The sequence below is a fragment of the Rhagoletis pomonella genome, unplaced genomic scaffold (assembly GCF_013731165.1).
Source record: "Rhagoletis pomonella isolate Grant_MI unplaced genomic scaffold, Rhpom_1.0 Rhpom_scaffold_00002, whole genome shotgun sequence".
Lineage (NCBI taxonomy): Eukaryota > Metazoa > Arthropoda > Insecta > Diptera > Tephritidae > Rhagoletis > Rhagoletis pomonella.
Genome location: NW_023458556.1, coordinates 74,417,555 through 74,431,822, shown reverse-complemented (window position 1 = coordinate 74,431,822; position 14,268 = coordinate 74,417,555). Strand labels below are relative to the sequence as shown.

General features: G+C 35.0%; 1 protein-coding gene across 1 annotated transcript in view; it reads right to left on the bottom strand.

Annotated features, from left to right (window-relative positions):
• Nucleotides 1-697: 697 nt before the first annotated feature.
• The window catches only part of LOC118734057, a 54,129-nt gene continuing 40,558 nt past the window's right edge, over nucleotides 698-14,268 (bottom strand). Inside the window, exon 3 of the mRNA XM_036463751.1 lies at nucleotides 698-884. Within this exon, the coding sequence (XP_036319644.1) occupies nucleotides 788-884 (97 nt within the window). The 3' untranslated portion in view covers nucleotides 698-787. The remainder of the gene's footprint in view (nucleotides 885-14,268) is intronic.

Genomic DNA, 14,268 nt, shown 5'->3' with positions numbered 1-14,268 from the left:
TTTTTTAAAATGAGAAAAATTAATGAGGTAAATTATTATAAATTTTTAATAGCAATATTTTAACATATCTAACAAAATATCCATACAAAAATCTCAGAACCCCTTAAATTATGCTCTGCGTACGCCCATGACGCCATATTTTCTTTGAAATTGCTTCATTAATTCTCGTGCAATAAGCATTTTTGTGAAGCTCCAAAAATTACAACTACAACATTTGAGCATAGTCTCCATATCGAAACGTGAGACGTATTCTACGTAAAACAAAAATAAAAAATCAATCATGTGTTTTTTTCTTAGCGGCGTTCATTGTTTTTTTTTATCTTTTGTACTTTGACATTTCTCCTCTATTTACTAAAAATAATCGATAAATCCGGGTCGCAGACGGAGAAGTTATTTTTTGAATACAGGATTATATCATAACTAGGATTTCAGAGGAGAAATTTTGTATTCTTAATTACGTATTGGAGTGGTCAGCTCGAAAAAGCAGAAATTCTAGCTAAACAAAAAAACCTAATAAACCAAAATATTGTGAAATTAATTGAGGGCAAGAGTCTACCGGATATCCGAATCCTGCTCTTATTTTTTTCAGTATATCCGGAACCCGGCTATCCGGCACATCCCTATTAATAACCACAAAGACCGTTTCGCTCTGGCTACGCCACTACAACGGCAATACTGACAAATACGGTTATTAAGCAGTGAATATGATTTTATGTAAAAAATTAACAACTAAATACATATAAACAAGTGACATATACATATTCAATGAGATGATTACACGATCCCTTCAAGCGTGGATATGGAATCCCTCCGATTCATGGTGCTTCTCTTCCAATTCATTTGTTTTCTGGAAGTAGGGATTATGCCTTGGGTCTGTGTTCAAGCTGAAAGCAAATACAAAAATAATAAAAAATATAATTATAATAAATCTGCTAACTCTACATATACAGGGTGCCCTAGACCAGGTGTCCGTAAACTTTTAAGATGATGGAAGCTTTACTAAACACCTTTCATTTTATGGAACCACACATCAAATTACTAAAAATCAAAGGCAGTGCAATTTAAATATGAATAAAAACTCTTACTAGAAATACTAAAAATAAAAATCTTAATGTGAAGAATGAAATTGTTTCACTGCTATTAATTATTGTATAAAATAGTAGTTCGATATAATAGTGCCATTCATTAAACGTCGCAAAGTGACATTTTTGGCGGAATGGCAATGTTGCGAACAAAGTCGTATGAACGACCTATCCCAACTCCAGATTGCAAATGTAAAATTTTTAAATATGCCGCGCGGTAGAGAAAAAGACAAGTTTTTACAATTATCTGATATACTTCTTTTTGAAGCATTTGAAGATAATAAAAAAACATGTGTTTCGCGGCTTTGACTTTGCAATGATTGCCAGCTCAAATACTATGGCAATGTCGCAATTTTGTAACAAGAAAGTTTCCATACAAAAGTAATCAGCTGTGTCGCATGGTGGCAAATTTTGCGGCAAATGCGATATTTGCAACAACTTTGCGACGTTTCATGAATCCCACTAATCTCTGAAAGATGTATGCGCATTTCTGGGGTAGCATCCAATTTCGACCTGAATATGTTTTTGGTATAAGTGTATTTAGCTGAAAACCCTGTTGACAGAGTACGTTGTGAGAGAAGGAAGCAAAGTTAAGATGGCCTTTTTAGCGACTTCATGATATTTATTCTTACACTAACCCAAAACTCTTTGAGAGACACACATCCAAAGGTGTGTTCCAATGTCTAAGATCTAGTAATGCTTCGTAAATGGATTTTGCACCAAACCGATATACCGATACCATCCGAAAAATAATCTGATAAAGATTTCGGTGATTTACCAAGCGCCCAGTTATGACATTTCACATTTCATTTGGCAATTCATCGCGTTCCTTGAAGAAAGTTGTATATAACTAATGTGACCGTGACCAACCGTACTTCTTTCGGAAGTACGGTACTTCTTTTTTCGGTCTTGTGCTTCGTACTTCGAAGTACAGTCAAATGTAACCAGTTATCGACAATTTTCCGATCGTTACCGCACTTTTTGACGCATGATATAAATGTTTTTGCGTCAAAACGATCGATAGCGATTCGAAAATTGTCGCTAACTGGTTACAGAATCTTCCCCCAGGTCCTGTACTTCTCCGATCTTCTGGACGATCGTCACATGGCCTGGGCAATAAATTCGTTCAAACGATTAAAGTCCCCGGCGACCGATGGCATCATACCTGCGTAGCTGCAAAGGGCTCTGAAGATGTCGTCCAATCCTATTTATGCGAACTTCGTGAGGACCGCGTACATCCCCAAGGTAGTCAGTTTTGCGTTCATCCCGAAGGTTGGAAAAGGCTCTCATGTTTCCCCTAGGGATTTTCTGCGGATATTTCAGACAGAACACGCAACACGCAACACGAACTGCTATTAGGCTAAGGGAAACCGGGTCCTTTTGTGACATAAAAAAAGGAAAAGAAGACATTTCTCTGCTGCAGCAAATGTTTTTATAGGGCACTTTAAAACACGTTACCACTCAAGGGCTAGTGATGGGGCTTCTGACCGGCTATTGCGCGATTGGTATTCATGCGGTGAGACAAGGAATTTCGACTGATCCTTTTGTATCAGCTGTTAAGAGGAAGATGAAGTGGAATCATCTTCACACTTTCTTTTAGACTGTCCAACCTTCGCGAGGCTAAGATGGAAGCAGTTTCCCTCGCACTTCTGAACAAACACTGAGCTCTCAGGGATCGAAATTAGTCACAATAGAAATTTCGTAATCGGCTCGCGACGTTAAATTAACCCAACCTTACCTGTACTTCTTTGAGCTATGAAAGAGTTGGTCACATTATATATAACCTTTTGGCTACAGCGGCCAACAACACATAGTTAGAAAAAAAACAAGCTGTCAGGCGCAAGCTCAACACTCTTATTTAGGTAGGGCACTCAGTACGGCAATCATACAAACTACGAGTACATACACTCTAAAAAATTGTTGTTTAAATTAGGGCATATTAAGATAGGTAACCAGTTTCCTCTCTTAATGAATGCAAATTTACACACCGTGTTAATTAAATTGAACACTGCTTGCTTACTTTTACTTATCATATGTGTGACGTAAAACAAATTTCAAATTTGTTTTTTGAGTTCTAAACATTTATTGTTCACAATTTCACAGTTTACACAGAAAATGTTTAAAATTTCTTTTAAAAAATCTTAGTTTACATTTACGCCTATAAAGAGAGGTAACCAGTTTCCTCTCCTAGTGTGTGCAAAATTAAACACTGTCTGTTTACTTTTACATATCAAATTTGTCACGTAGAGAAAAACTACGCACAAAGTATTTTAAGTTGAGTAAATATGAGCCCTTAGCATTAGCGCACACAAGCCGTGGGTTTTGGGGTTCACAGGAAATTTTTCTTATTATTTCTGTTACTTGAAAAAGCAAATTTTCTTGAAGAAATAAATAAAAGAGCATTTTTTTCCTTACAACTGCAAACTGATTTAAGAAATTTTGATTGAAGAAAATTTCTTTTCGATTTCTTGTGCGTCATTTTGTAAGAATTTTTCGTTTTTCTTGAGAGCTCTTTAAAGTTTAACTGTGAATGAGAACATTTTCCTAAAAATATGAAATACATACTCACTTAATATTGCTTTTTACACTTTACAGCCTAAAGTTTACCACTGATATGTACCTAACAAGCATTCGAAGATTTAATTTGCTAGCTTCGAATTCGTTCCACCAAAATGGGCTACAATAAAAATATACAAGTTCAGTAAAATTTTCGGTATTCGAAGTATTAAAAAAATGAGAAACCAGAAATCGACGAGATGAACATAAAAGTGTAATTATTTAATTTATTTATATTAAAATTCTTTTGTAAAATTTTGTATTACTTTTGAAAGTTGAGTGTATCTTGTGTTTATAGAACTTTTTATTAAACAAGTAATTTTTAAGCGAAAGGCAAAACCGACTTCAATTCATATATACAAATTAAGGAGTACCGTTAATTATTCCATGATTTAATGATCGGATCTAAACCAAATTACGGGATGACCCTTAAGGTACCATCTTTACGGTAAAAAAAACAATTATTGGAATCGGTTCACGCGGTCCAAAGTTATGCGGTGGCATACATAAAAGTAGGGATGCAAACGATGCATCGATGTTTCTGAAACATCGATAACATCGGCAAAAAACCGATGTTTACCATCGATATTTGAAAATTACTCAGCATCGTAAAATTGGCGATATATCGATGCCAATTTTAACGATGTTTTAAACATCGACTTTAGTTTCGGTTCAAAATTGCCATTGCGTTCACATCTTTATGTTATATTCTTTGGGCTCTGTCACACGGTCAGTATTTATTGACGTGATCAAAGTATCGCGATATTTATTGACGGTGTAGTATGCAGTATTGATGGATCGTGATCCATCGCAAAATTTCTAAAAATTTTGAAATCTGGATCGCGGATCGCAATACCGTCAATAAATATTGAACGTGTAGCACTTTCAAAACGCGATCCATACATTTCTTCAGTACATCTTTTACTCTCATAATGTAAACATCGGCTCTGCTTTCACTCTCGGGGCTTAAAATCTTTCAAAACAAATTGAACAAATCTTAAAATAATTGTGGAATGCATTATCTGTAAATTATACGTACAAAATAAAAATATTTTCTTGCAAATACTGATGCGATAAATATTGAACATGTGGCATTCGTGCGCGATCCATCAATCCATCAATATGGATCGCGATCCAAATATCGTGATAATTACTGACCGTGGGACAGAGCCCTTTGGGTAAGTGTATTATGGGCGATGGCAGCCCTGCACTTAATAAAAGCAATTGGCAATGTTGAACATAGGCGATTTCCATGACGATCACTGTATTACAGGATTTGCAGGTTTTACAGGTAAAGCGGTTTTCGCCATTAATAAACCTTATGAAAGGTGGCGTACGTTAACCGTTTCCTGTAAAAACCTGTAAATCATGAAGTACCTGCAACATACCTATTAAAAAGAGAAACATCGGAATATATCGATGTATCGATAGTTTTAGGGCGATTTTTTTCGGCATCGATGTTAGTGTTTACGATACATCGAAATATCGATGTATCGATGTTGGCTCTGAAAATGTGCATCCCTACATAAAAGACGAAAAAATGCTCCGAACCTCCCCTTTTTTGAAGCCGGTTGAAAATGTTTGTGTTCTTTGTAAATTTTATGTAAATAAAATGCCATTTATGAAACTTTAAAAATTTTATTCATTTATTTTATACTGTACATAAAACTTGCTGAAATGTATTTCAAAGAGGGTATTATCTGAAGCGAGTTTTCAGTATTTTCGGATGATATATATTTAGAAGTATAAACTCCTCCCCCCGCCCCAACCAAAAAAAATATATTCCTGGGTGCGCCCCTGGCACTTTATATATTATAATATATATATATATATGTATATATAATATATTTTTACTTTCAAAATATTTGTAATTTTAAACATTTCATGTGCATATTTATGTGGTTTTTTAATGTGTTTGTAGTGCGTATTTAAAGAAAAATAGTAAACATTAGTTTTGTGTTCCGTGGAGTAGAACTAGCAAGCTAACAGGTAATGACGTGAACTAATAATAAAAAAATGCTTAATAATAATTAATTTTTATTTGAGTAATAATAGTTTTAGCTAATTTTTGCTCATTTTTCCAAAATTTAACATTTTTACCATTTATCCTCCTTACATAGAATAAAACAAATTTCAGGAACTCATTAATTTTGAAAGCTACTGAACGGATTTGTGAACATTTTTTAATAGAGGTATTATCTTTAGGCCTTTGCCATCTGTCTAAAAATTTATAAGATTCGCACCGTTCGTTGGATTACAGAAAATGAGGTGTCAAGTGAAGGTGCTTAGCCTCTAGGTGTCCAATAATGTATCATCTTTTTAGTAGGACTGCCACCATTTTAAAAATTATAATATATTCAGGGTTAGTTGGACTAAAAACGAGCTGCAGGTTTTATTTTGGAAGTGAAACTTCTTTAGCGGCGGTTGGTTGGTTGGGAGTAAATTGGCAAATTGATGCAACGGAAATGGTTGGGGCTGAAACAAGTGCTTCTTGTGTGTATGCATATGGTATTAATTTAATAAAAATTTGCTAATAAAAGGTTAAAGAATAACACTTAGAAAAAGACCAATACAAGGATGAAAGTAAAGGTGAGAACGTATACAGAAAAAGATAAAGGCAAAGGTAAAAATAAAAACAAAAACAAAGATGCGTAAAGATAAAGCCAAAATGAAGACCAAGGTAAATTTAAACACTTTATCTATATATATAAGGGCAAAGGTGAAGGGGAATATGTAGACGAAGAAAATGATAAACATAAAATTAAAGACAAAGAGTTGAAGTTTTTCAAATATTGAAGTTTCATTGTTGCCTTTAGCTTCATCACTTCCGCTTTTGGTTGAAGGAAACTGTGAATATGCCAATAATATGACTCAAATGCCGTATAACTAGTTAAATAAAAAGTTCCTAAAAACAATTTTAATTCTTATTGAAATGACTAAAAAATAAATAAAAGAAATATAGTTTTAATTTATATAAATAAAAAAGTAACAAAACTATAGTTTTTATTAAAATAATTATAAAAAAGTTATGGGTAGATATTTCCCAGATTTCGTAGATTTTTTTCAAGTGGATGGTAAAATTTTTTTTTCGTCAGTGGCAACCCTTGGAGTACATACAAAAAACGGAACAACTTATCAAAGAAACAAGATGTAAGAAGTTAATAAAGGATGCTACTGAGGAATACCAAGCCGCAATAAAAGAGACTATAAAGAAAGCTACAAAAATAATAAAGCCGAACCTTCTCCTTCGATGAACGCACTACCTAAAATCCACAAACTAGGCACACCTATGAGACCGAACATAAACCACAGATCGGCCCCAAGCTACAAACTATCAAAACGTTTAAAACTATACTAAAGTACAGTATCGAATACAACGGAATTGATTGAAAAAATAAATGACCCAGTGTCCACGATGGATACTAAACTGGTATCATTCGACATAAAAGATCTGTACCCATCGATACCAATAACGGAAACAATAGATATCCTGTTCAAAAAAATGATAGAAAAACAGGAAAAAGAGAAATCGCCATGGAGATAACTACTATACTCAGAACGACGCACACAGGAGACAGAGAAATCGCCGTGGAGATAACTACTATACTCAGAACGACGAACTATGGGCAATATGAGGCATTTGCTGACAAAAAAATCTGTAACTTTGTTGTTTTTAAAGTTACGAGCATGAAATTGGGTGTAGATAGTGTAAATCATGTAAATTTAAACCATGCATTTTTAATTTTTGTATCTCTTTTGGTTCCCGCGATACAGACCCATATGTGGACTTGGAAAACATAAAAGGTACACTTTCTGATTAAATGGAAAGAAGATATTTGACTATTGGTATTAAACAATTGTTTTTATAAAATACTAGCAGACCCGGCGAACTTCGTCCCGCCCAAAATTTTTATATATTTTATTGAAACTTTTTGGTCCAGAATTTTCACCAACAATTCACGTTTACGTTTTTCATTGCCACATTTGTCTGCTAAGATTAAGGTTTGGTGGTCATTTGCCGCTTTAAATAACCTAGAGCAAAGAGAAATAAATTTTTTCCTCTTCACTCCCTGGCGGCAACAATGACCCGGTTCTATAGTGAATGTCCTAGAAGCTTTACAGTATAGTAGGTGGCAATTTTAAAATGGGTGCGAATCATTGTTCTACAGAAATGCAATATACATATACTTATTTCAGACGAAATACTTTAAAAGATTGAATGCATAATAATATTGGAAAATCACATCCATTGGGCCAATTGCAACGCAGGAGCGTTCGATATACTCAATGGTGCAACAGGTCGATTTAATCGGACCTTCACGGCCACTTTTCTCACTTGGCTATTTTTAGTAATAGCTCGACTTCAGCACCACTTGGCAGCACGTTTTTGCAATAGTATTGCATACATATTTAAAACATTAGCCAAATCGGATCATAAATAAGATGTTTAGTAATAACTCAACTACAGCGCCAGCTGTCGGATTAAATTGTGAAACTAAACCATCCAGGGATCCACTCAAATACACAAAAAGTTTCGTTAAAATCCGTACAACCATTTAGGAGGATTTCACTCAAACACACCTACAGAAGAATAAAAAAATTCATTCAAAGATAGCTAAAGGTCGGTACGCTTGTAGGCCTCACACCCCTTTTCAAATAGCCCAAATTTTCTCCATGAGTATGGGCTTGATTTCAACTATATACATATCTCCATACGAAGTTCCAGTACTGTACCATGAATACTTTCAGAGATACACAGTATAAAAATTCGACTTATATGGGAGGTGCCACGCCCCCCTTTCCAACAGCTGCCCTCTGTCTTCATGAGCATGCGATTGATTTCGTATATCTCCATACCTTTGTTCCAGAACTCTACCATGAACACTTCCAAAGATAGGCAGTATGAAAAATTCGGTTTGTAAGGAAGATGCCACGCCCCCTTTTCCAATAGTTCCAATTTTTCTCCAAGAGTATGCGATTTATTTCGTACATCTCCATACAAAACTATACCAAAAAATTTCCAGAGATAAGCGGTATGAAAAGTTCGGTTTGTATGGGAGATGTCACAACCCTTTTTACAATAGCTAAAATTTTTCTACAAGGGTATGCGATTGATTTCGTATATCTCCATACCAATTTCCAAAACTCTACCATGCACACTTTCAGAGATATGTAGCATGAGAAATTCGGTTTGTATGGGAAGTGCCACGCCATATATTGAGGTATATTATATATCGTCGCTCGAATAAAGAAACAGTGTAAATGCCACATACACTATTATTCGATAATTGCACCATTGGATAGACAATCCTTTAATCTATTAGAAAAATATTTAGTTTTCTTAAATATCTCTTTGGCTCACTAATTTACTCCCGAAAAACGAAATTGTATTTGTATGGTTTGTAATGGTTTATAAAATCGCAGTAAAACGGACCTCCATCTGGCACTACAAAGGACCAACGGGTCTATGTAGGGCGCATCAGCCGTACACTGGCTAACCTAATGGTTTATAAAAACTTCCAATTCGTTTTTCTCAAAACTATACTTTTCATGTTACACTATTTCATTATTCCAGCGACGATATTATAATTTTATTTTGACAGTATCCGTTGCTTCTGATTGACGCAAAACAATCTTGCCTAGTGACGAATTCGCCCCTTGATATGGTCGTTACTTAAAGCTATTTATATTCGAAATTGCATGAAAATTGGAAAACAGGAATCTATTAGTTTATCGAGGCAAAAAGCTACCTACGTACCGAATTTTAAGCAAATTGGACCATAAATACGATTTCTTCGACCAGATCGGTCCCTGGTCCACTTCTCGGACAAAATGGATCATGTATGCTAATATATGTTAAAAAACTACTTACGTACTGAGTTTTAAGCAAATCGGACCATAAATGCGATTTTTTGGAATAGATCGGTCCCTGGTCCACTTCTCGGAAAAAATTGATTACATATGCTAATATAAGCTAAAAAGCTACTTACGTACTAAATTTTACGCAAATCGGACTATAATAAGATTTCTTCGAATAGACCGGTCCCTGGTCCACCTACCCGAAAAAAGTAAAATTTTTTTAGCCTAAAACATGGTGGTTACCGAAAGCTATTTGTATACAAAATTTCATGAAAATCGGACCAGCTGTTCGCGAGATTACCTGTTACAAAAAAAGGGACTTCTGTTTATATAATTAGTATAGATTATTTAAGATATATATGTATATTTTTTAGATAGATTACCCTATAAAAATATATATATTTAAAAAACATTTTTACTGAACTATTTCACTAATAAAACAAATTTTCAATAGTATACCAAATTGAGCTTTGAAAAAAGCTTATCGTTTTCTAAAAATTATTGACTAAAAATAGTATATGTTTTACATATTAAAAATACATTTACCGAAATGCTTCAATTACACTATGTAACAAGGTTTTTGTCCCTGGGTTGTAATTGTTATTTCCTAGTCAGTTAGGTCCCAAAAGTATAGAAAACAGCTATTGTCGCAAGATAACTTTGCTTTTTTTTTTGGGGATTGATTAGAGAAAGTGACTCGCAGTTTAAACGCAAATGTCGAAAAACCACCCGCTTCTGACTTACTTTTATGTTTTTGGTTTTCTGAAGTTTTAATAAAATTTAGTTTTGATTTATATGTGCTGTTCTGTATGATTTTCTCTGTAGTGAAAGACTCAAAAACGTTTTTCTCATAATTTTAGCATATTTTAATGAATCACATTGTCCTGGTCACAATAGCAAAGTTTCCGAGGAATATTAGGTGGTTTCCATACTTTTAAGGCATAACAGACTAGGAAATAAAAATTACATCCCAAGGACTGAGAAATTTTTTTTTTTTGTTACTTAGTGTTATTTGCGGTTTCAATCGCATCACAATCTGGAATGAAATCACTTATTTTCAGCAGGCATCTGCGTCAAGTTCTTTGGCGATTCTTGCGTATGGATTACGAATGCTTGTTATGTATGGATCTGATGTATGCAATAGTGTACGGAAGATATCTTCGTTTGTCGCCAATCTTAAGTGTTTTCTTGCGTGATGTAGCCTAAATTTCTTGTAGTCTTTGTTGCGGGACTCTTGTGGGTCTTCTGAAAGTTGTCCGATTGGTAATACAGAAAAATGCTTTATAACACTCTATCCATGGATCAATAGCTTGTGGACCGAGGATGGCATATACTTAATAATAATAATAATAATAATAGATTGGCGCTTACATATATGTTAGTGTTTGGCCGAGCTTCTCCTCCGATTTGTGGCGTGCGCCTTGATGTTGTCACACAAAGCGGAGGGACCTACAGTTTAACGCCGACTCCGAGCGGCGATTGTATTTTTATGAGAAGCTGTTTTTCATGGCAGGAATACACTCGGAGGTTTGCCATTGCCTGGCGAGGGACGACCGCTGTTAAGAAAAAACCTTTTTCTAATTTTTTTTGCAATGTTGCTTTAACCAGGTTTTGAACCCAGGTGCTGGTGAGTGAAAGCGCGCACTGTTTACCACTACACCACAGCGGCCGACATATACTTAATACCAGTTTAATTTGTTGACATATATTCTTGCTGTTTCCAATGCATAAATGCCAACCTATTCAGCATCAGTCCTAACACCCGAAGATAAAGTTTGTGGAATGATATACAGTATGTGTATCAGAACTTCATAAACTCCAGTTATTTCAGCAGAACATGTGGCATTCGAAAAAATCTTCTTGCTGTATTTCCATCATTGGAGCTGCCACTTACTTTCCGTGGTTTATCTATGATTAATCCCAGATTTTCTTCATTTGTAGCATATCGTCTTTTTAAAGAAAGGTTATATGATATGTGCAAAATCATCTCCATGCATCTAATCCAGGCATGTAATGTTGATAATCCATAACGAAAACAGCTTTCGTCTTCAAGTCTGACCGCGACTTTCTCTAAATCGTTCAATAGGCGAGGAGTTGCACCACATAAGTACACGTAGAGCTGAAACAGGAAATATCTCTGTAACTTTTCAGATTTGAGTCTGAAATCAACTCAGACTCCTCTGGAAGTTGTTGTTTGTACTCTCTTTGTCCAGATGAGCCGTCACATCCCCACTTGCTATATAAAACCAAGTTTTTTAGTCCTGATGTATTCACGGAGTTAACCAATAAAATTCTCGTAGCTGTTTGGCCCACTAAATGTTGCAAAAATGTTATTTTTTCAGAAGAGTTGGCTATTTCCATCGATTAATCAGGTGAGCAGCATATTTGTTTACATCTCTGTATTTTGTGGTATGACGGCAGCAGAAAACATTTCGTTTCATTCGTTAGGTTCCTCAGCTACAAATACTGCGCTTTGGTAAGATATAAATCAATATAAGCGCTTAAAGCTTCTTAGTATCATAATATTTCAGCATTACATGACTCAAGCGATTCTAAGACAGTTTTCTTTTTTTTTGGCATCTGCCGTCCTTATAGCTTCCACAATATTAGCTTCAACTCTTCCACCCATAGATCGCAGTCCTTGCAAATATTCTTCATATATGTGCTCAAATCTCTCAAAAGTGTATTGTCTTTGCGCCTTTTACTTGGTTCTGAAGAAATTTCATAGGAGGCATATGGTCTTCCTCGCTTTCCAGAAGATGTAGAAGCCGTAGAGAAAGCTGCATCGTCTTCAGTCATGGCAACAGGCAAACTCACCGAGTGGTCTCCATCAAGCCAACCGCTATTTTCTTTAGGAAATCGATCCTTTTTGCATTTAGCTTTAATCCAACGCGTATTGCATTGCCATAATAACTTTTTTTTTAATCTGTAATTACGAATTGTGCGTTGACTTCCGAAACTTGCTATTTTTCCTTAAAAATGTAGATAAGGCCGACTCATTTCACCCGTTCTCTATATGAAAAAGCAATAGCGGACGTTTTGGAAACTTTAAAGAACTCATTGCTTCAAATTCATTGCTTTTCGAAAACAAGCTTCTTTATTCTAAATATGTAGTTCCGAAATTTTGGGGAATACGCCCGTATCAGCATGCAGATTTTTCTCTACTGGAACTGTGGAAAATTAGTATTGGTACCTGCAATTCACAATGGTTAAGAAACATCTGCATGCTGATACGGGCAGTTTACTGCCTATTCGCCAAAAGTTCGGTGTGAATTGCAGGTATCAATACTAATTTTGTGCAGTCGGGGGACCTAGCAGTACATACTTATATTGTGCGGTCAAGTATATCCTTAAAGGTAGGCAGCTAAGTTTTTTATCTTTATTTGCTCCCGTTTGATTGTAAAATATTGGAAATCTAATAAAACTCGTATTTATTGGTAATTCCGTATGCATGGTGTAAGATAATTTTTTCTAACAATTATTAGAATCTCACAAACTAAACATCAGATAAAAGGTGCGGTTGTATAGCTTTCGAATATATAAATTGTTTTTTGTTAGGTTTAAAGATTTATTATTTATAGGGTTAAAAGTCCAGTGATACTAGTAGCGGCTGAAATCCCGCATTCTCACGTGTCACTTAAAACATAATAAGGGTACTCATATATACGCGCAAGTTTCATATTTGGGCAATTGGGCAACTTTGCGCCATGTGTTTCATGAGGACAATTTTATATTTTACACAATTTCTGACATTTAATTATTTGACTATACTTAATTTATAAAGTTGAACAACTGAAACTCAAATTTGAGTAAATGGGCCGAATGAATAAAAACAAAGCAATTGCTTTTTCTTAAAATTGCATACCTTTTACTTCAATTTTGTTTGAATAAATCGAGTAAAGTGTAGGAAATTTTAAGAAAAAGCAATTGCTTATTTTTTATTCATACCGCCCAATATTTAAGTCTTACCGCAATTATTTCGAAAAAGCGTTGAGCACAAACCAAAATGAATGTAAACAAAATAGCTGATTGAGGGTTGCACAGCACACTGCGCAAAGTTGCGCACCAAAATTGCCGCGCAAAGTTTCCCTTTTGTGCAAATGGCTTTCCATACAAATTTTGACATTTCCTTTGCGAGGGTTTAAAATTGCACAGTTTGCCCAGTTTGCGAGATTTTTGCGCTTTTAAATGAGTACCCTTAATACCTTCAAATGGCGTAAACTGCTGCAAACTTGTTTTCCGTGTAGTAGGTGGATTTTTCGTGCTTGTAATGAATTCAAATTCAAAATATAACCAAGCCACATTAGGTCAAATGATTTGGGGTGTTCACAGTTCGTTCCAAATTGTGTCTGAAAATGTAGACGTCTACATTTTGAGACATCTTTAGCGTCAAACTGTGAGCACCCCTTTCTAGCAGTCGTCGCGAAATCGTCTCAAAACTTTGCTGGTGTTGCCAGACATTTCTTCTTTGAGTGCATTTTTTATGTCGCCTTTCGATTTTGTTTCTGAAAAATTGTTATTATTTAACTTAATTACCAATTCCTAATATTTGTTATTTCTTTTCCTTGATTTGTTTCTTTTCATCAGAAATTGCGCTCAAATTAAATGCAAATACAGAAAACGTGGGCAATAAATAAAAAAAAATGTGATTAGTATTGCCATAAAGCAATCCTGCTGCGAGGTTGCAAAATGTAGACGCGTAAAAAACATACCTTTGAGTGTGGCAAAATGTAGACGGCGTCGTTTTCCAATTTTGTATGGGAAACAACAA